General features: G+C 48.8%; 6 protein-coding genes and 1 non-coding gene across 7 annotated transcripts; 3 read left to right on the forward strand and 4 right to left on the reverse strand.

Moving 5' to 3' along the window:
- Window positions 1-91: 91 nt before the first annotated feature.
- FOMMEDRAFT_167086 (uncharacterized protein) lies at window positions 92-1,023 on the reverse strand (the record flags this gene model as incomplete). The annotated part of the gene is made up of 4 exons (XM_007265299.1): window positions 92-344; window positions 459-595; window positions 736-879; window positions 969-1,023. Coding segments are annotated over 4 exons (588 nt in total), but the record flags the coding sequence as incomplete, so codon positions are not given.
- A 238-nt stretch (window positions 1,024-1,261) lies between these two features.
- On the forward strand, window positions 1,262-3,644 carry FOMMEDRAFT_139915 (uncharacterized protein). Its single transcript, XM_007265300.1, has 5 exons — window positions 1,262-1,481; window positions 1,618-1,995; window positions 2,060-2,509; window positions 2,572-3,045; window positions 3,101-3,644. Coding segments are annotated over exons 1-5 (1,449 nt in total). The 5' UTR covers window positions 1,262-1,335; the 3' UTR covers window positions 3,102-3,644.
- Window positions 3,645-5,997: 2,353 nt separating this feature from the next.
- On the reverse strand, window positions 5,998-7,943 carry FOMMEDRAFT_19119 (uncharacterized protein). Its single transcript, XM_007265301.1, has 2 exons — window positions 7,074-7,943; window positions 5,998-6,989 (listed from the first exon to the last, which is right to left on the reverse strand). Exons 1-2 carry the CDS (start codon window positions 7,900-7,902, stop codon window positions 6,703-6,705), a joined length of 1,116 nt encoding a protein of 371 aa, XP_007265363.1. The 5' UTR covers window positions 7,903-7,943; the 3' UTR covers window positions 5,998-6,702.
- Window positions 7,944-8,690: 747 nt separating this feature from the next.
- On the reverse strand, window positions 8,691-13,081 carry FOMMEDRAFT_167090 (uncharacterized protein). The gene is made up of 4 exons (XM_007265302.1): window positions 11,128-13,081; window positions 11,005-11,070; window positions 10,652-10,950; window positions 8,691-10,580 (listed from the first exon to the last, which is right to left on the reverse strand). Exons 1-4 carry the CDS (start codon window positions 12,865-12,867, stop codon window positions 9,029-9,031), a joined length of 3,657 nt encoding a protein of 1,218 aa, XP_007265364.1. The 5' UTR covers window positions 12,868-13,081; the 3' UTR covers window positions 8,691-9,028.
- Window positions 13,082-13,935: 854 nt separating this feature from the next.
- Window positions 13,936-14,026, forward strand: FOMMEDRAFT_t26. The gene has a single exon. It is a non-coding gene; the product is annotated as a tRNA-Lys (tRNA).
- Window positions 14,027-14,892: 866 nt separating this feature from the next.
- On the reverse strand, window positions 14,893-17,247 carry FOMMEDRAFT_82585 (isocitrate lyase and phosphorylmutase; the record flags this gene model as incomplete). The annotated part of the gene is made up of 11 exons (XM_007265303.1): window positions 14,893-14,989; window positions 15,113-15,218; window positions 15,321-15,422; window positions 15,504-15,681; window positions 15,734-15,780; window positions 15,835-15,987; window positions 16,044-16,356; window positions 16,412-16,459; window positions 16,509-16,560; window positions 16,607-16,774; window positions 16,838-17,247. The coding sequence occupies 11 exons, from the start codon at window positions 17,245-17,247 to the stop codon at window positions 14,893-14,895; spliced, it is 1,674 nt and encodes a 557-aa protein (XP_007265365.1).
- A 249-nt stretch (window positions 17,248-17,496) lies between these two features.
- FOMMEDRAFT_82779 (uncharacterized protein) lies at window positions 17,497-18,204 on the forward strand (the record flags this gene model as incomplete). Its single annotated transcript, XM_007265304.1, has 4 exons — window positions 17,497-17,589; window positions 17,716-17,805; window positions 17,863-18,027; window positions 18,073-18,204. 4 exons carry the CDS (start codon window positions 17,497-17,499, stop codon window positions 18,202-18,204), a joined length of 480 nt encoding a protein of 159 aa, XP_007265366.1.
- Window positions 18,205-18,291: the final 87 nt, after the last annotated feature.

Raw genomic sequence — 18,291 nt, forward strand, 5'->3', positions numbered from 1 at the left:
TCGCCGAGGACAACGATGCTTGGACGAGTAATACGTTTTGGGAGAGGCCTCATCGGGCGATGAGCGGATGCTGATGGAGATGAAGAGCTAGACTGAGAAAGGGGGAGCATGCCGGGAATGACGGAGGGTGACGCATCGGGGTCGGAATCGGCGCCGCGCTCCTGTAGTAAGTCGTCGGTGTCATCATCCGACAAGTCAGAGCCGTTTGACTCTGAACTGGACGAGGTGCCCGATGAGGAGGTGGCAGAGACAGAGCTTGAGCTACTACTGGTCGCAGTATTAGCAAACCCTATATCGCCCGACGGATGCCGACCTCGCACATCAAAGACTCCGAGGCCGAGGTTCTGTAATGCAGGACCCGGAAGATGGTGAGTAATGAGAAAAAAATCACGGAAGCCAATAGATATACACATGGATGCGGTGTTATGGGATCCGATTCGCTGAGGAGAGGTACGGACCATTTCAATGTATTGACCAAGCCCGGTGTCCCCTAAGTGCTCGATGTCGACGCTTTCGGGATGAGCCTCGATACGGTGTGCCAGATCGGCGTTGGCCGCCTCCATTTGGGGCAGGAACTCTTCCAGCCGGGACAGCACTGTAGCGATGACGCAAACACGCGTAGCATAGTAGTATACAAATATATATTACATGTCAGTTAGTGATGGATGGAAAAGATGGAAATTAAATAACAGCCGCGCATCGGGATAGAGGACGGATATGGGCTTGCGAGCTTACAGTGTGTGGGAGGCTGAACCGGATGTGTCTCGCATACGCCAAAGTCGAACGATGATGGACCTGGCAAGGCGGCCAACGGGGAAGAATCGTTGTTGTTGTTAGATGCAGATGCAGTGCTGTTGTTCGTGCGTTGCAGTAGCTGCCCTGGGAAGATAATTGCGGTGATGCGGATGGTCAGCGGAATTTTCGCAGGAAAAGGAAAATGGCGACAGGCGGGTGTTGGCACGACATACTCAGCCGGGCTTCGCGCTGGGCGTCGTCCTCAACGTCGAGACGTTCGGTGGGCATGGTTGGCAGAGGAAGGACTTATTTAGTGCTGTGCGGAAGAAAGCTGAATGGGTGAATAGAATGGCAGAAAGTTAAATTGTTGTTACGCAGAGCGGATTTGGTAATGCATAATATAATGACGCTCTGCTAAATTACAGCAGCACAATGCACCCTCTTAGGCCCCGTTTGAAAAAAAGTTACTCGCCTCTTTCATCTCCCTCCCCACCACCATCTCCCCTCCCCCGCTGCTGCCGTATGCTCCCGCCCCTTGCCCGCCCACTCGATCCGCTCAACTCGCCTGCCCGCTCCACATCATCCGCTAGCACACCCCCAATGGCCATCCGACCAGACGAGCCCCGGGACAAGAAGCCGCGTATCCGGCACTCCGAGATACAGCTCACTGCGCTCAACAACCTGTACGAGGAGAACGAGCACCCCTCTCTCGAAGAGCGTGCCGCCCTCGCAGAAAACCTCGGGATGTAAGTGTACCTCGCCGTTGTCCTCCCCCTCCTCGTCTCCCAACTTCGTTTCGTCTGCATTCTTTTGTGTGCTCTTCATATAAGCAGTGTCTTGTCTTACAAAGACCATGTCTGACACTGCATGTATCTTTATTAGGGATCCGAAAGCAGTTAATGCCTGGTTCGCAAATAAGCGATCTGCTACTAAAAAGAAGACCCGGGGTGTTAATCACCCATATAACACCCCTCCTCCCCATCTCCGACTCGACGACGAGTACGACGGCATGTCGTCCCGTCCTTACTCTCGTCTGTCCACCCCGCTCAGCATGGCGGACTTCCCCTCCATCCCGACCTCCGACAACGACGCACACCATGTCGACAGCAGACATGTCTTTGACAGCGAGATTGCTGGTGCCCCTCGTCGGATGCGCATCCGTCCGACACCGAAGCAACGAGAGGAACTAGAGAAACTTTTCAAACTCAATACACATCCCTCTAGGGAGGAGCGCGAGGCACTTGGCAACAGAATTGGGATGTATGTGCTCATCATTGACGCATTAAGACATTGATCCGTTGCTGACTTTCAGGGTTGTTTCCAGGAGGTATCAAAGTGTCACAAACTGGTTTCAAAATATGCGCTCCGTCATGAAGAAAAGACTCGAGGATCAGGAAACAGATTCCCACTCGGTACAAAGCGCTGCTACACATAATGACTTCGGCGCCAATGAGTTCGGTGGCTTCAGTAGACACGCGGAACCACGCGGTTATCCGACACTTCCCCCGGCCGCGTCCCATCCTTCGTTATCTGCACCCATGCCTTCGCACGCCCCCGCCGCCCGTGCTGCGCCCCTTGTTCAGATGCAAGCGCACGATAGCTATAGACCATTCTTGACAGCGCCGCAGCGACGCCAAGGGAACCCTGGTCCCTTGACAAGACCCCGAAGAACCCGGCCTGAGCCACATCAGCTGGAAGCGTTGAAGAAGCTTTTCGCGAGAACGGCAAACCCGTCAATCGAGGAAAGAGGTGCGCTGGCACTTGAAATCGGAATGTATGTTTGCCCATAAATCAAATCTTTATTTATCACCGCTGATCATTACTACGTCAAATTAGGGATGTTGGCAAAGTGACAAACTGGTTCCGTAATCTCCGTCAGACGGCAAGAAAGCGTGCGCAGAAGGCAAATACCGAGGATGGAGACGAAAGTATGGACTACGACGATTCGGCACCCGTGTCCAGGGCTAGCACGCCTCTGTTCCCATCTGCCTATTCTTCTTCATCGGTTTCCGTGGATGGTGATGTGGAGCATATGGAATTGGACGGCGGACGCTATTACGGGAGACAGCATCATCAACCGCATTCCGATGGGGGTAGCGAGGAAGACTACGAAGAAGCCGTTACTCCACCTCCCGCTCCCCGCACGACTGGGAGAAGACGCATGGACGTCGGATTTCTCACCGGTTCGAATGACGATTTACCGATACCACCGCACTCGTCAAAGAGCACTTCTTCGACATCCTCTACCGATGCCCCTCGCGTTGAGGATGCCATGTTGCTATTAAGTTTTTCCCAGCGTATTGTGCATTGGTAAGCAGAATCACACACTTGGGCGCTTGATACTAACTGTATTCCGATATGGCAGATATACAGACACAATCGGACCTTGCATCATCCTTGACTCATTATCTATATTTGCAATCCTCAAGTCTCATACACGGTGTTGCTGCATTTTTGATATCCCCGTCCTTACATCATCATGCTTCCATGTCGCTAATGTTGTTTTACTTGCCGCCCCATCTTTGTTACGGACACTGCTTCTTCATCAGAGCTGTAGTTTTACAGCGCCTAATTTGTCTTGTAAAGACCTAGGGTGTCCTTGGCGGGCTCCTGTTTCGTGTTTCCCGTGCCCCTCTATTCTGCTTCACGATGATGATACCAACCTTCAATTCTCTTTGGATGGGTGGCTTCTCCATGGTACCCGCCTGGGATTGCCACACCACCGCGCTTACGCCGGATGATAAGTACACAACCTCCTTATTGCGGTCGTTTCGACGATCACAATTATTTGTCCTTCTTTATCTCTTATCCGGCTCTCTTCTTATCCTTCCTTTTGGTCTTTTCCGCCATACATGCTTGCATTGCTTGACCGTCTTGGCCTACTTTTTGAGCACCGTGTTCTTCGATTCTACCATCCCAGCTCCGTATGTTGTAGCCCAGTCGATTATTATTAATGTCCGGGTTTATTTACTGCCTCAAAGCATCCACAAAGCGTGTCTCCTTACTCATTTACCATTGAATAGCCTTCGACAGCTGTGTGATTGATACAGCAGCTATAAGTAAGCACAATTAAGGGGTATACAAGGTTACGCTGTGTGCCTTACTTGCCTTGCATTTACCCTGTTATCCCCTGAGTCCTCGTGAGTCCTGACCCTGGCCGAGATGAATAGACCATTGCTATTTCAAGATAAATGCGTACGCAAGCACGCGATATATGCATGGAGGGTCAGTCAATTCAGTAAAGAGACCCATATCGCACTTTACCGAATCCAGTTTTGATACAGCAGGTGAGCAGGTGAACCAAAAGATAGCATGATGGAGATACGTATGAAACGGGGATGATCGGCGATCACTAAATCGAGAGTGTGTGCTTCGCTTCGTCGATCGCTGATAATAAAAATGATTGTTGTGTTTCGAGAATTCAGATGATCAATACAGAATACTGTTGTAAATCAGGATCATTCTTCTAACAGCGATGTATAGTTCTATCTATAATTGCTATTGTTAAGGGTTTCGCAGCTAAACATCTCGTTGATGTGCTTTCATCACGACTAGCTTGGCAGCGGAAGGTCTACCACCCCTCACCGTCGGATGAGAAAAGAAGAAACACGGCCGAAGCAAGAAACGTTTCATTCCGCTACTGTCCGGCTTCGCTGGATATTTTCTTCTGTCTTCGTGTCTCTCGCCCGGGTATCGTGTCAAAACTTCACAACTTCTCCTGTAGGGTCGGGACAATTGAACAGGCTAGGCTGTATGCATACAAAGCGGAAAAGAACTCAAGAAGGTATCCTACACCTGTGAGACGGCTGCTACAACGTGAACGCGAGGTTTTCGGGTGTTCGGACGCATGGACATATCCTGGACTTCTTTTGTGTTTCCCGCCTTGTCCGTGTGTCTCCTAGATATTCTTAAGAAGCTAGTAAACTAGCTTACTCATTAACACAACGGATATTTCGGCTGTCTGGAACTGATAGTATCTCATTACAAACATTTAATAATTTGATGTCAGTATATCCAATCAAGGTATGCAAATCAAATGCCAGTAATAAGAGTATTTCATACTTTACAGACAGCTCTAATGACATAGTATGTTTTGACTTTACCAGGTTAGGTCTACTGTCTGTCAGGTTTTTATTATTTTGCAATGCTAATAAGCTTCTTAGTTTACTTTAATACACAGGGCCTTGTAGGGTGTATGTTAAATTGTCAATCCTGAGTAGTTCATGCATATATATATATATAGTTATTTGGTTATTTACACACTTACACTGTAATCCTTCCATCTGCATGTTTACTCCGAAATATTATCATAGTAAGACTTGTACAAGTGCATGGCATCCACACTCTATTAATTTCCACACATCTGTCCAAGTAAATTGCCCACTTAATCACCACCACCACCTCGATCATCCATGTGATGCTTCATCAATCTTTCATAGACACTTACTTCTATGCTTAATGTCCGTTTGTGCAAAATATAAAATACACGTGTATGCCTTCGAAAATGAAATGAAAATCAACAGGGCTCTCTATTATTACAAATTTACATCCAATGCATTCTGGGTCCGAATAAGAATCTAAAGAGGTGTCTAGCCTACACGTTGCCCTTCCCAGCAACCCGTTAAGCAGAAGTAAGACGTCTGTATGCCTGTAGGCCGCCAGACTCGTGTTGTTCCCTCCGTTCTTACATTCTTAGTCTTGGCATTCATTCGTTCCTGTGGATCAAACTCTCTTACACCTATTTTATCTGGAATGCCTGTTAGATTGTACTAGTGTACCAACAACCAAAGCTTCTTCCTCGTGCTTGAGGCTGGGCGTTAGCGCTTAATAACACAATGTGGTAATGTACGTATTCTAGCTCTCTTTACCTTTCTCTTGGATTTTTTTTTGAATTTCATTATTATTTCTTCCCTTTCGCAGTGTCACTTCATCCTTGCTTTGCTTTGCTTTACTTCTACGCATCCGAACAAAGCGATCGGTGACTCTACATATTTGCATACCGTACGTGCATCCATTTATCCCGGATCCGCACTGCATATGGTATTTCACACGCATCTCACGCGCGCCCACGCACAAGACACGCAGCATGGTCCAATAATAAACTCATTTTTCTTCTCCTTTATTTGGTCATCTTCACATCCGCGAGCCTTTCCAGCAGCACAACAATAAGCTAATTATAACAATGACAATCACTTTTCATCTCGATTAATGCGTGCACTTCTATGTTATTCTAATAATAAGTAGCTGTTATGAATAAGTTGGGGAGATATGATTTTGAGGGAGACGATGTTGGAATGCAGTTTGCCGTATATATATGAATGCGGAAGGTTGATATCAAGACAAGAAGCACAGAACAGGAGAAAATGGAAGACGTGAACAAGCCAAGAAAACAACGAATCGATCCTTTTTATCAATACCCGGTTGCGATCTGAAGGGGAGAATGGTAGAAGTGGTGGGAATGCGCAGCCAGGATCAGTACTAATAAGCATGAGAGCAAACGGGTTAATAAATCGGATGACGAAGGCGCAAGGTAATGTAAGTGCGAAATGAAAACCGAGCAAGGCGGGGTTAACAGGAAGGTTTAATAAGGTGTGAGTAAAATAAGAGCGCGTGAAATGATGTTGGGGATGGAGAGCGAGAGATCGTAACCGGAGTCGTGAAACGTATATGGATGCATGCGATACTGTACAATGGTAATGACGCGGGAGAGTTTTTTTTTATACATGGTGGGGTGAACTTGCGTGCGTATCAAAAAATGCCGGGTGCGTGAAGGAAAAAATGACAGTCAAGTCCGTGCATGCGATGATGAGAAAACAACAGATGGCATGTCGGTCGTAAGCAGATGTGCTATGCTATGCTGTGTTGTGTGACTTGTTGGTCGTCGGAGGCAACAAAGCATCCATGAGTCGAAACGTTGATGTTATCCGACTTGGTCGGATAATAATAACGCCCCAATCATTCTCCTCTTCACAAAACGACGCGCGCGAAAAGGTAAGCAATGCTAGCAGCGCCGAGCGCGACACTCGTCAGGGTACTGTATAACGGCGAGAATGGCAGGGAAGGGGGAGAGGGCAAGCGTGAGCGGGTTGTGGAAGACAAGGAACGACGAGCGAATGCATACGACGTGAGCGACGCGGGCTTGGCGAAGAGCGCAAGGCAGTCTATGCAATTACATGCCGGGCCACGCTGCGCAAGGAAATGAGTTGCACAGGCGGTCCGTCTGTGAATCTTGTCCACAAAGCGAGCAGCGGAGCCTAAACGGAGAGAGAAAAACGGCGGTTAATATTAGTAAAATTATGACAGGTAGAGAAAAATTAAGCGGAAAAAGAGTGACTCACTCTGTAATGCAATACTCGGCTCGTCATCGGCAGGCACTTTGAATTCGAGTTCACGCAAGAGCCTTCCGAAAGTAGTCGCGGGCTCTTCCTCGGATGCAGCGCGCTGCTGGTTCTGTCCAATACGGACGAGGGCACCAAAATCACAGGAGGTAGTGCGGAGCGGCGTCTTCTTGGGAGCTTCTCCGGAAATCACGCTCTCAGAGGCCGCTGCGGCAAGCTGAGGAAGCTGAATCGAGTTGCGTTCGAACCGGTGCCTGCAGCCAAATTCGGTGAGTACATCCCGGGCGAAACGCCATGCAGTCGTGTCGTCGTCGAGATACGTGCGCTGGACATATGCGCGGAACCATTGCCCTCGTGAGCCAATATCGAAGCCCTGGTACTTCTCAAAAACGCGTCGCTTTGCCTCGGAGGGCGTGCGTGGGTCGAGATCACCGACAACAGCGCAGCTGCACGCGCCGCGGTAGCCGTTCTCGATCCAGGACCAGATGTCGGGTCCGTAGACATCGGTGTGCCACCAGAAGCAGTCTGGGCAGATGCCCTCGACGAGTGCAGATTGGTACTCTTCAAGTGCGGCGGCGGCGTCCTCAGTCAGCGAGCTGATTAGTTCCGACTGGAGATGGCTGCGAATACGCAAGAGAATCTCAGCGGGGAGGTTGAGCACAGAGGTAGCGGATTTAGCGGAGTTGTCGAGGACAAGAGCATTGCGAGAGTGGAGGGAGATGACGTTGTCGAGGGTGCGCATCTCAGGGCGTTCGTATGCAACACAGGCGAGGAGGACGTCCTCCGGCCTTGCCATGATGTAGGCGTCATCTGAGGCTGTAACAGTCATAGTGAGCGTAGGTGGGGTCGTGAGTGGACGGGCCAGCTACAGTACAGCAAGGAGGGGGAGGAATATTTAAAGTAAAAATGGAGGGGGGACGGAGGCGCCTTATAAGCGTAGATAGATAGACTTGTGGAATGGAGCTCTGTAGCTTGCCGACGCCCGAACGACGAGATTGCTGACTCGCTCTCAGATCATTACTGTACTCACTCTGAAACGGGTCTTGTCCGTTGAAATTTCCATTCCTAAAACATCTCTCAACGTCATTACGGCACTTGATCCCGTTCTCCCGAAATACCACCCTATTGTCTCCCTCCATTTCCGAGCATTGATCCCGCTCGCATATAGCACAAGCACAATTGTTGCTTTAATATCATCCATATCCATCGCCACACCCACGCTCTCGCAAAGCATAAAACAGCACACATGAGCACAGCAGGCAATAATCCCGTGGGTCACAATGCGCGGCAATGTAGCATATCCACCTCTGACGATCTCGGCAAGCTATTCCATGCCATTGCCACGCACCGACACACACGGTGTTAAGCGACAGCACAGCCCAGTGACCGTAGCCAATTAGCATTGCACTAGCCCGATCTACCTGCGTCTCCGTCGGTCATTTCTCTTTATGTGTATTTCTCTCCTCCGGCCATGTTCTTTTCGCTTTAGCTCGACACTAGGCGATCGTCCCATCCGCGTATACCGGCATCGAAACGCAATTAAGGAGTAATCATAAATCATTCAATCCTTTTACCCATCTTTTTCTCTTATACGTATGTAAACAAAAATGCTTAGCACGAAGATTGTATCCACTTCAATATTACTGTCCCTGTAGTCTTCAAACACAGGGTCAAACCAGGTGACTATTTGTCGCCACTACACAGAAAATGCAAGATTACAGAATTAAGGGAAACAAAAAAAAATCCAATGTACTTATGAAGGAACGAATAGAATCGGAAGTAGCTCTGCTTATAGCTTATACAAAAGACGGGATGAAAAAGAAGTGTAGCGTAAAAATGAAATTCAATCAAGCGAAAAGGTGCAAATTGGCGAAAATGAAATCCGCTGATCACTCACAATACAACTCACGCTCACACACAAAAGCAAGCCAAGTCGGAACTTGTCCAATCGCGGCTTATTCGTCCCGATCTAATCCGTTCTGTGTTGTCCCTATAGACACAGCCGGCGACAAACGACCTACGTGCGGCGATACAATCTCGAATTGGCTGTCATCGAAGCTCGACCGCATTCCGTCTGAAGCTTCACCCGCGCTCGCAAGCGATAACGTCAGACTACCGCTCAGGCTGCCTGCCTTGTTCTTGCTCTTCGAGAATGACAATGGTGGAACTGCAGAAACCGGTGTTGGAATCGGGTCAACAGATTCTTGTGAGGAGTCTGTCGAAACCTGTGTCGTCGGCTTCCGTCGTCCGTAACCACGATCGTCGCCTGTCGTTGACAAAACAGTAGGAGCAATGGACGCGCGTGACTGCGTGCGTGGATGCTGGCTCATGCGATACTCAGCAGGAATTTCTGGAACAGGTGATTGCAGCGCAGTCGTCGACGAAATGCTTCCTCCTCCGCTTCGCATTAAACCCGCAAGATCCAGAATACTCGGGCGCCGCCGGCGTGTCTCTGCCCCCGAATCCGTCGAAGAACCCTCTGACCCGTTCTTCCATTTACTCACAAGCGATTTTCGAACTGACCTCTTCTTTTCAGAAATCGGGGTTGTCGAGCGTACCGCTGCTTGAGTTCCAGAGTTTGGTGGGAATTGGTATGCCATCTGTGCTGATGGCGATGGAGTCTGCCGAGTTGGGTACTTTAGCTCCTGGTCAAAATAAAATGGATCAAGTCCTGAATCCCGCGAGGACTTGCGCGGCTTCTGGGCTCCCCGTTTCGGACCAGACGGGAACGGTATTGACGGCGACGGTGTGCGCGAAGTATCCGTCTCTGTGTCCACACCGGTAGTAGCCGAGCTCATTGGGCGGGAAGGCATAGATGAAGGGTCCGGACTGGGAGGTATCGATGCTCCGGAATTGTTGGATTTATCATTTTTACGCCATAATTTCCTAATGCTCTTCATAGAGACGAGGTTCGAAGCCTTGTTCACCTTCGACGACTGTTGCTCTTCAGCAACAGAGTCTACTGAAAACCGACTAGACGGCGCCATCGAGTCTCTCGCGGTATTTCGGCCCGTGAATGAGCCCTTCTCGAGCGAAGATGTTCGTTCCGGCGGCTTATTCACAGGAGACGCCATGGCATCAACGGAGGACGGGAATCGTCCGAACGGATCCGGTGAAAGTGGTATCACGGGGGACTCAGTCAACTCCGGCGTCCTGCGCGATAATGATGGCTGCAGTCTCGGCACGTCCGTGTAGAACCCCGCTTCCTCCTCAAACTGCTTCATCCTCGCCTTAGACTCTGATGTCTCTCGAGTTCCGCTGATAGTGCTAAGCAATGATGATATAGAGGAGTTCTTTCGCTTATAGACCGAAGTAGTCTTGGTCGTTCCGTTCATCTTCCCATTTAATACAACCTTAGGAGGCGAGTTCGGGTGCCTGGCCGATTTCAAGCTTTGAAGAGAACCTGTCGGAGACAGCAACGGATCCCCCTCACCCCGGTTGGCTAGCGTTGCATATGATACAGATGGCCAAGCTGCTCGATGCTCGGAAGACTCGTATATTACATTCCTTTAAAACATCCAGAAAAAAATGAAACACTTTAATCATCCCCTTTAATGCGTATAGTAGGCAGGACATACCCGTCCGAACCCCTCTCTGAATGATTGGTGCCTTTAAAACTGTCTGCTTCTGGACTGGGAGTCCCAACCAGAGCGGGTTGTTTAAACAAAGGCGGGCCTATGACACCCTCGCCTTTCACGGAAGAGACGCGATTGGGGTTGAGACCAGAAAGCTGGACACTCTGGGAGCCTCCGTGGTGCGAAGATGAAAATACTGTACGCTGAGGAGGTGCAGAGTTGAGAAGAATGCTGTTCGGAGGCAGCATGTCTGGCGAGAGGTTGATGGAATTGAGTGCTCGTGGAGAAAATTGCATCAAGTTCTAAGACGAGCGTTAAAAACAAAGTCTCATATAGAGAATATATTAATAACTCACGCGTTCCAGGACGTCTAACTCTTCGCGGATCTTTAGTTGCTTCGCACGATGCTCCTCAATGTTAAGCTAAATTAACGTGGCACATCAGCAGTCATGAATGATCGAGATCTTGATGAGACTTACGTTTGCAACGAGGTCGAGTTCGACATCGTCGTAAATACCACCTGTCCTCTTCTCCCGAAGAGTCTCATCATCGAGGAACAAGCGCGTATCCCTTCTGTCGGTTAAGTATGGAAGACGGCTACTATCTTCGAAGCTAGAAGATGAATATGGGCTCGGAGTGACAGTCGCAATGTTGATCTCCAAATTGCTGCCGCTTCCCTGCAGATTCAAAGGTGGAGGGACCTTGCCTCTTTGCATCTGCATGCCAGAAACGTGTAACTGTGGCTGATCGTGGGCTTTCCATAGAGCGAAGACTTCGTCGTCGGATGCTTCTTTTCGTTCCGGATTCTCGGAAACTTGAGGGCCACTCAGAGACGCGCCATCAAGGGCCAAATCGCCTTTGGTCTTTCGGGCAGGTCTACGTGACTGCATATCGGACCAAGCTTCTCCGTCTGAGCCAAAGACGTCAGCAAGTGGATCTACGCGACGAGGTGAAGGGCCGGCTGTGAGTTCGTCCTCTGGATCGATTTCGTCTGGAGAATCACCGAGGCGTTTGTATCCTACTTCTTCCTCCTCGTCTGAAGACGACGACGGGGGACTTATAGTGCCTTTTTTGTCGTTAATTGTAATCCGCAGTTGTAATTTTCCCTGCGCGTCAAGCGACTTGTCCTTCCGCTTTTGCAAGGCTTTTCGCGAACGACACCACGTTTCGTACCACGTTCCCGCCTTCCGGTCAATGTCAAATTCCACCTTCGCAAGAACTGGGAGTAGAGATGGGCTGCCAAGACCGGGTAATAACCCTCGGTCAAGGTCGAGGGAAGATGGAGGAGTATCCGGTGCAAGATTGGATGATGTACTAAAGTATTGGGAAGAACCAGATTGTCCGACTGAGGAATCTCGATCCTTAGATTCCTCTTGCCTTGCAGTCTGCGGTGTAGTTGTAGAGGTCGAGGTAGACGGAGTCGAAGGCGAGGGAGTTAGGGGGTATTTATCAAACCCAGATGGCCGAGACAAATCGAGCTTTGCGGGAGATGAGTGCTTTCGCAACAACATCGGCCGCTCACCTGGAGCAGGCGAAGACGCAGTACTGGATAAGCCCAGACCAACTCCACGCATAACAGGTCGTTCCTCTGCTACTTTCGTCCATAGCCAGTTCCAGACCTCTTCACTTATTCGCGGACCCTTCCCCAAAGCACTTCTAGTCGATACTCCATGTTCTTGCTCGTTCACAAGATACAATACAATACCACAAGTAGTAGGGAGCTGAAACTCCCGAGCAATGGCAGCGATCTGCGCTTGGAGAGTCGCGTGTAGCGGAACCAGAGAACCACGTCGGAATGCCGCAAATGCCTCGGGGTCCTTGCGACTTTCATGGGGGAAGTGTTTAGGCGGGACTACATGTATCAGATACCTCGAGCTTGCCGAACGAAACGTCGCTGAAGCAGGAGTCGCGGTTTTCGACTCAGGAGACACGCGATCTTCAGGAGGACGGGGTGTGGAAAAAGACGACTTGGATGCCGAGGGTGGCGGACTAGATGCCGGCATAGGAGTTGAGATACCCAGAGCATTGGCAAGTTTTGCTAACTTTTGCGGAGGAAGAGGAGAACGTGGGATGAAAGCAGCTTCCGCGACGACTGGCCTGTGTAAAGCAGAACCCTGCGTCCTCAGATTCGGCATGGCAGGAGCCGTAAACGGCGAGATATATTCGCCATTATCTGGCGGGTAGATGGAAGAAATGCGACGAGAAACACGATGGTTCATGGCAGGGATAATCGCGATTGGTCTGAGAGAGGATGTTTAGCAGTGGGTAATGTAAGTTTTTTCTCAAATGGCGCTGCCTTATGAAGCGTCAGGGAACATGCCCGAGGACGTAGAGACCGGCGTGAAAGAGCGTTTTGGAGCGTTGAGCGAGCGTGATGTAGTCGTCGACGACGTTGTGAGCTGCAAGAGCGAGCGAAGAGGACGGGGAAGCGAGCTTGATGTGTTGTTTTCAGTGAGCAAACCTTAGCTTCATCTCCATTCGGCTATCCATACCCTCGGCATCAGCCGCTCAGCGGATTTACGCTCTGATACAGGCTTTCCCCGCATCCACTCTCCTCTTGCATAGAGACTTAGAATCGACTGATAATGTCATATATTTCTCTCTGAGCTGTCCAAGCTTGCTTAATTACCATATTCCGACCATGGTTGCTATTCATTATTATTTGTGTGATTTTTCGCTTGTGCTCGCGGCGGATCTGCCAACAAGCGCCCGTCTATTTGTACATCAGCTCCGACAAAAATACCCATTCCGGGACTGTCACCTGTCGCAACTGGCCATGGTAATCAACGTCTTTGGTCAATTTTTACACCTTTGGCCCTGCTTTTTTCTTCTTTTTTTTTATCAGGGTATTAATGGTATCAGAAAGTTTTGCTTCATCACGTCGGAGAAATCAATCAGGTATGAAATTTCCCGCGGACAAAAGGAAATTAGCCTAGCAGACAAATAAATTGGCCTAATGAATTGGCCTAATGAGCTTGAATAAACTGAAATCCATTCTGATGACATACTACTTGAATACTATACCACACTACAAAGGTGGTAGCACCATACATTAACTTTATTTGCAGAATAGTGTTTGCATTGTGAGACATTACCTAAACAAGCTTATATCATACTATATTTAGAAACAGATATTTACAAATTGACTCAATGAAGACAACTCCGAGTATTAGTGCTTATCCAGATGTGACACTGCCTCCTGCCTGTAGTAGCACTGCGATTTGGGAAACAACAGCGTTCAGAATTTCTATAGAGTTATAGATAATGTAATAAAGCGTTTTATTCGAGCCCGCCTAGCTCAATCGGATAGAGCGTCAGACTTTTATACCCGAAGTGGTTCACATCTGAAGGCTGCGAGTTCGACCCTCGCGGTGGGCTAATAAGATTTATGACGAGCTTTTTTGTTTCTGGCTTTTTCTCCTCTTCTTGTTCTTTCTCTCACACATCAAATATCAAAGTGTTTTTTAATTGTCAAACTTAGAACATAGATATATGGTCTTCTGTATTAGTACAAGGTGTGTCTTTTCAATACATGCACAATTGGGACATAAGTTTCAACAATTTATCCAATTTTCTTTATACAGACCATTGTTGCTCTTAATACAAAAACTGAACATTCTTTACCACTGGTTGGTTCACTGTTGTGCAGTGTAACATAGTAATCATAGTAAATTTTGTATAGAAGTAGAGCCAGGTTGATTCTCTGATCTGCAGCTCTCCATAAAGGACATGTATCAATTTTCCAGAAGAGAAACCTGTACTGCTCCTTCCCATTCGCCCCTCATGGATGGTTCACATTGAGTCACTAATTCATCTCTGTCTAGGATCTCCTCGGGGTTTCACATCGAATCAGTCTCATCTTCGTATACATCTTCGATCCTTTTTTAATACTGTATTACTTCCGGTGTATGGCATGGGTTCCAATTATAGAAGTACATTGCTGTAGACGAGTAAAATTTGAAAACATCTCCATTCAATAACCGCGGTCGTAGCACTGGCAAACTGGCAAAGCTTCCCATCGTGCATCGTGCAGAACCAAGAAAGGAGTGAAGAGCAAGCAGAAGGAGTTGGGAGAAAGTGAGTATCAAAGTTCAAAGTTCAAAAGGGAGAAGAGAGAAGATTTATTTTGCCGCTCACAAGCAAACTCGTGGCCGATAAGGCCGTCCGGTAATTACCATTGCCAACTGGACACAGCACGTATTACAACTCAATGAATGGCTAACTGACTACACGCGAGTCGGCTTTCAAAAGTCATGTTCGGTAGACCCAGAGCCGACCGAGCTCGTGGTGGACGACGAGCTCACGCTCTGCAGGATTCTATCAACGTAGTTCGCTCCGCTCCTGGAAAACATTCACACGAGAATCCACACAAGAAGCCACGGATGCACGGTTACAAACAATTGAGACAAGTCCGTAATTAAGCGGGAGAAGATACGGTTAATCAAGCTAGCTTTGCAGACGTACCATTTCTGGTGAGTGAGTACATCCACACCAAGCTCACGTTCCTTCTGCTGCACGAGTTGGACATAAGCGAGCATCCCGTCTTCTTTGAAGCGCCGCGATAGCTCAGCTTCCGAGAGCATACACATAATCAGTCAGGAGGATCATCGGGTGTAGTCAAGTGAGAAAGAAAGAAAGTAAGGGAAGTAAGGGAAAGGCGGTGAATACGTACCCCAAGAAACGGCATCACAATGTAAACCAGCAAGAGAGATCAACTGGAATACGAATCCTTCTTTCGCAAGATCCCACACGAAGTTCTTCAGGTCGTCATCTGCTTACTCGCGTAGTTAGAATTCAGAAATCACGGAAATTCGCGCGGTCATTCAAGGAGGCGGTGTGCGTGCGTACGTACCACTGAACCCGAACTTCGCCCAGTTGAATGATGGACTAAGATTGTATACGAACCACTTTCCGGGGAATGCTTCTCTGACGGAGCCCGAGATATGACGCGCAGTAGAGAGATTGGGACTTGAAGTCTCTACCCACAGGAGGTCGGCATATGGTGCGTATATCTTGGCTCGTTTGATTGCCGCCTACGAAATTCTGGGTCAATGATTTTAGCAAGAAAGATACGGTGCTGTATACCTCCTCGCCGCCAGCGTAGTGATAGTATCCCTCACGTGTGCGAGGCACTATAAGCATCATATTGAGAGCATGGATCAATATTAGCAATTGAATTCACTTACAATCCCAATCCCAAAATATCTGCTCGCCAGTGATCTCTTTGGCAATCTCTCTTGCGTGCGTATTAGACTTTCCAGAAGCTGCCTGAAGATATCCCTTGATTGCTGCATCCTTATCAGTTATGCGTTCGTTGGTTTTGATGGCCTTCTCAACCGCTGAATTGGATAAAGTATTAGAACTTCAATAGAATAGTTTGTTGCAACAGTATTACCTTGATCAAAAGTGCACAGCTCGTGCTCCGCCACCCACTTCCTCTCAATGGACTCAACCTCAGCAGCAGTTGCACCACGCATTTCTGCTTCAGCTACCTCATCCGCCAGAGGAGATCCTTGAGTCGTTGTCCCAAGGATAAATTCATGGTCATTGATGTCCACATTTGATGAGATAAGTCTGGCTGATTCGGCGTCGGAACGGGCAATTAAGAGCATGGTTGAATGAAGCATGTCGAGTTGGAATCTTGAAGCAATGAGGCGAGAGACGTGTGTCGACGCTGGAACGAGGACTTTGCCACCAAGATGACCGCACTAGTAGAACGAATTAGATTTCAAGCCCGTCAGTGGTAATTCACCCTTAACCGACCTTCTTGCCTCCGTGAAGCTGGTCCTCCATGTGTATCCCAGCCGCACCCTATCCAAGCATTAATATTGATAATCCATCGGTATAGTACATTACTCACAGATTCCGCAAAGAGCTTGACGAGCTTCATAACAGCAGATAGACCTCCGTGTCTATAACAATTGAGAACAAATTTACTAAACGAAGATATGCACTCACCCTGTATCAGCATCTGCGATAATGGGTCGCAAGTAATCGATATACGGCATCCTCTCCCGGTGTTCAGAGGAGACGGACATTCGTTCATCATATTGTTTCCTGTCATGTAGCTGTTGAGCCCGGAAGATACGGTGCACTTGATTTGGTACAGTCGTATACGGGTAGTCGCTGGTGAGCCAAATCATTTAGAATCAGCAATATTTCTTCATGAATCTTGCAAGTGAAGCTTACCCGAAATCAGGTCCAACCTCATTATTAGCAGTAGTAAGAACACTACTACACGCCCACCCACTAATATATACAACCTCCTGATTCATCGCCATCTGCGTCATCTGCACAGGATCTATAGCACCCATCGTATGAACCGGCTTCCCCTCCGTAGCAGCCTTGCTCAACCGTGCATGAAGCTTGTCAGCAGTGAGCGTCGAAGGCAGCGGAAGAACAGGCAACGACCCCTGCTTAGACACAACGTCCACAGCAGAATAAGGACGCTTAATACCCTTAAAGCGTGGTAAAGCGAAGAAATGCTCGAGGTGTTCACAGCGGCCTTTGAATAGCGAAGCTTCATGTTCAATTGAGGGTTGATGAACGGGTAGAGGCTTGGGTGTTGGGAATACTGCTGTGCTTGAGTGGTTGCTCATCGTGCGCACGCAATTACGTGCAGGCAGCGCTGCGAAGCGCGCCCTTGGGAGACGATGCATGGTCACGGTGTTGGATTCGGAAAGGTCGGACCCGTCGGGTCAGTCTCAGCGTTGTCCTCTTGGCTGTTAACCAACGTGATCGACGCTCGCGTCTTGCGGCCCGCCTTCGTCCACCACATTTCTGGTATTCGCGTTTGACCCGTATCCCGAACCACTATGAACGTTGACTCGTCAGGGACAAGACCCGAAATGAATAGCGAACGACATACAGAGAAGGTAGACCCTATTTGGACTTCAAGTCGCACTGCACGCCAGATATTAGCACTGGGCGAAGTTGAGCGGGTGCGTCTCTGGCCAAATGCTCAATACGTGTCTACAACTCTGACTGGCATTCGTCTCATCATACAGGACATCAGCAAGCTGCTCTCACTGGCAGGCTCTGCAATCTCATTGCTCACGCTCCCGCAGACCGACCCACCAGATAGCTCGCTTCCACATGGCGAAGAACGTTCGGAGCAATTCGTTCTTGAGGCAAACGAGTATTTCGAGCGACTCGACGTATGTTTCTCTCATTCATATTGACAGATAACACCTTATTTACTCACTACCTTTCAGCAAATTCACATCAGTATGCGCTCGACCCTCGCACATATCCGTCAATCTCGCATTGCTCCGTCCGCCATTGACGCACCTCCGCCGAACTTCGTCCCCGCACCAGCAGGCGTCGGTACGCCCGCTTCGGCTCCTTCTACTTCTACAGAAGAGTCAGGACAGATGGGCGTGGCTGAGAAGAAAGATGCTGAAGACGGCGAAGAACCGGTGAAGCGTGGCTTGCAAGAGGAACGCGTAAACCGAGATGCATGGCGTGGTATCCTCGACGCGCTAACGCGACTCAAACGGGCCCAAGAGCTTGAACCCGAACGAAAAAACTTGAGCAGAATGGATACGGACGGCTAAATATCCGCCCATGGGATGATAGAGGCGACAAGGAATGCGGAGTAATGCAAGATTCTTCCAATGCACATTTCCATCATGCTTACAGGC

Source organism: Fomitiporia mediterranea (genome assembly GCF_000271605.1).
Source record: "Fomitiporia mediterranea MF3/22 unplaced genomic scaffold FOMMEscaffold_5, whole genome shotgun sequence".
Taxonomy (NCBI): domain Eukaryota; kingdom Fungi; phylum Basidiomycota; class Agaricomycetes; order Hymenochaetales; family Hymenochaetaceae; genus Fomitiporia; species Fomitiporia mediterranea.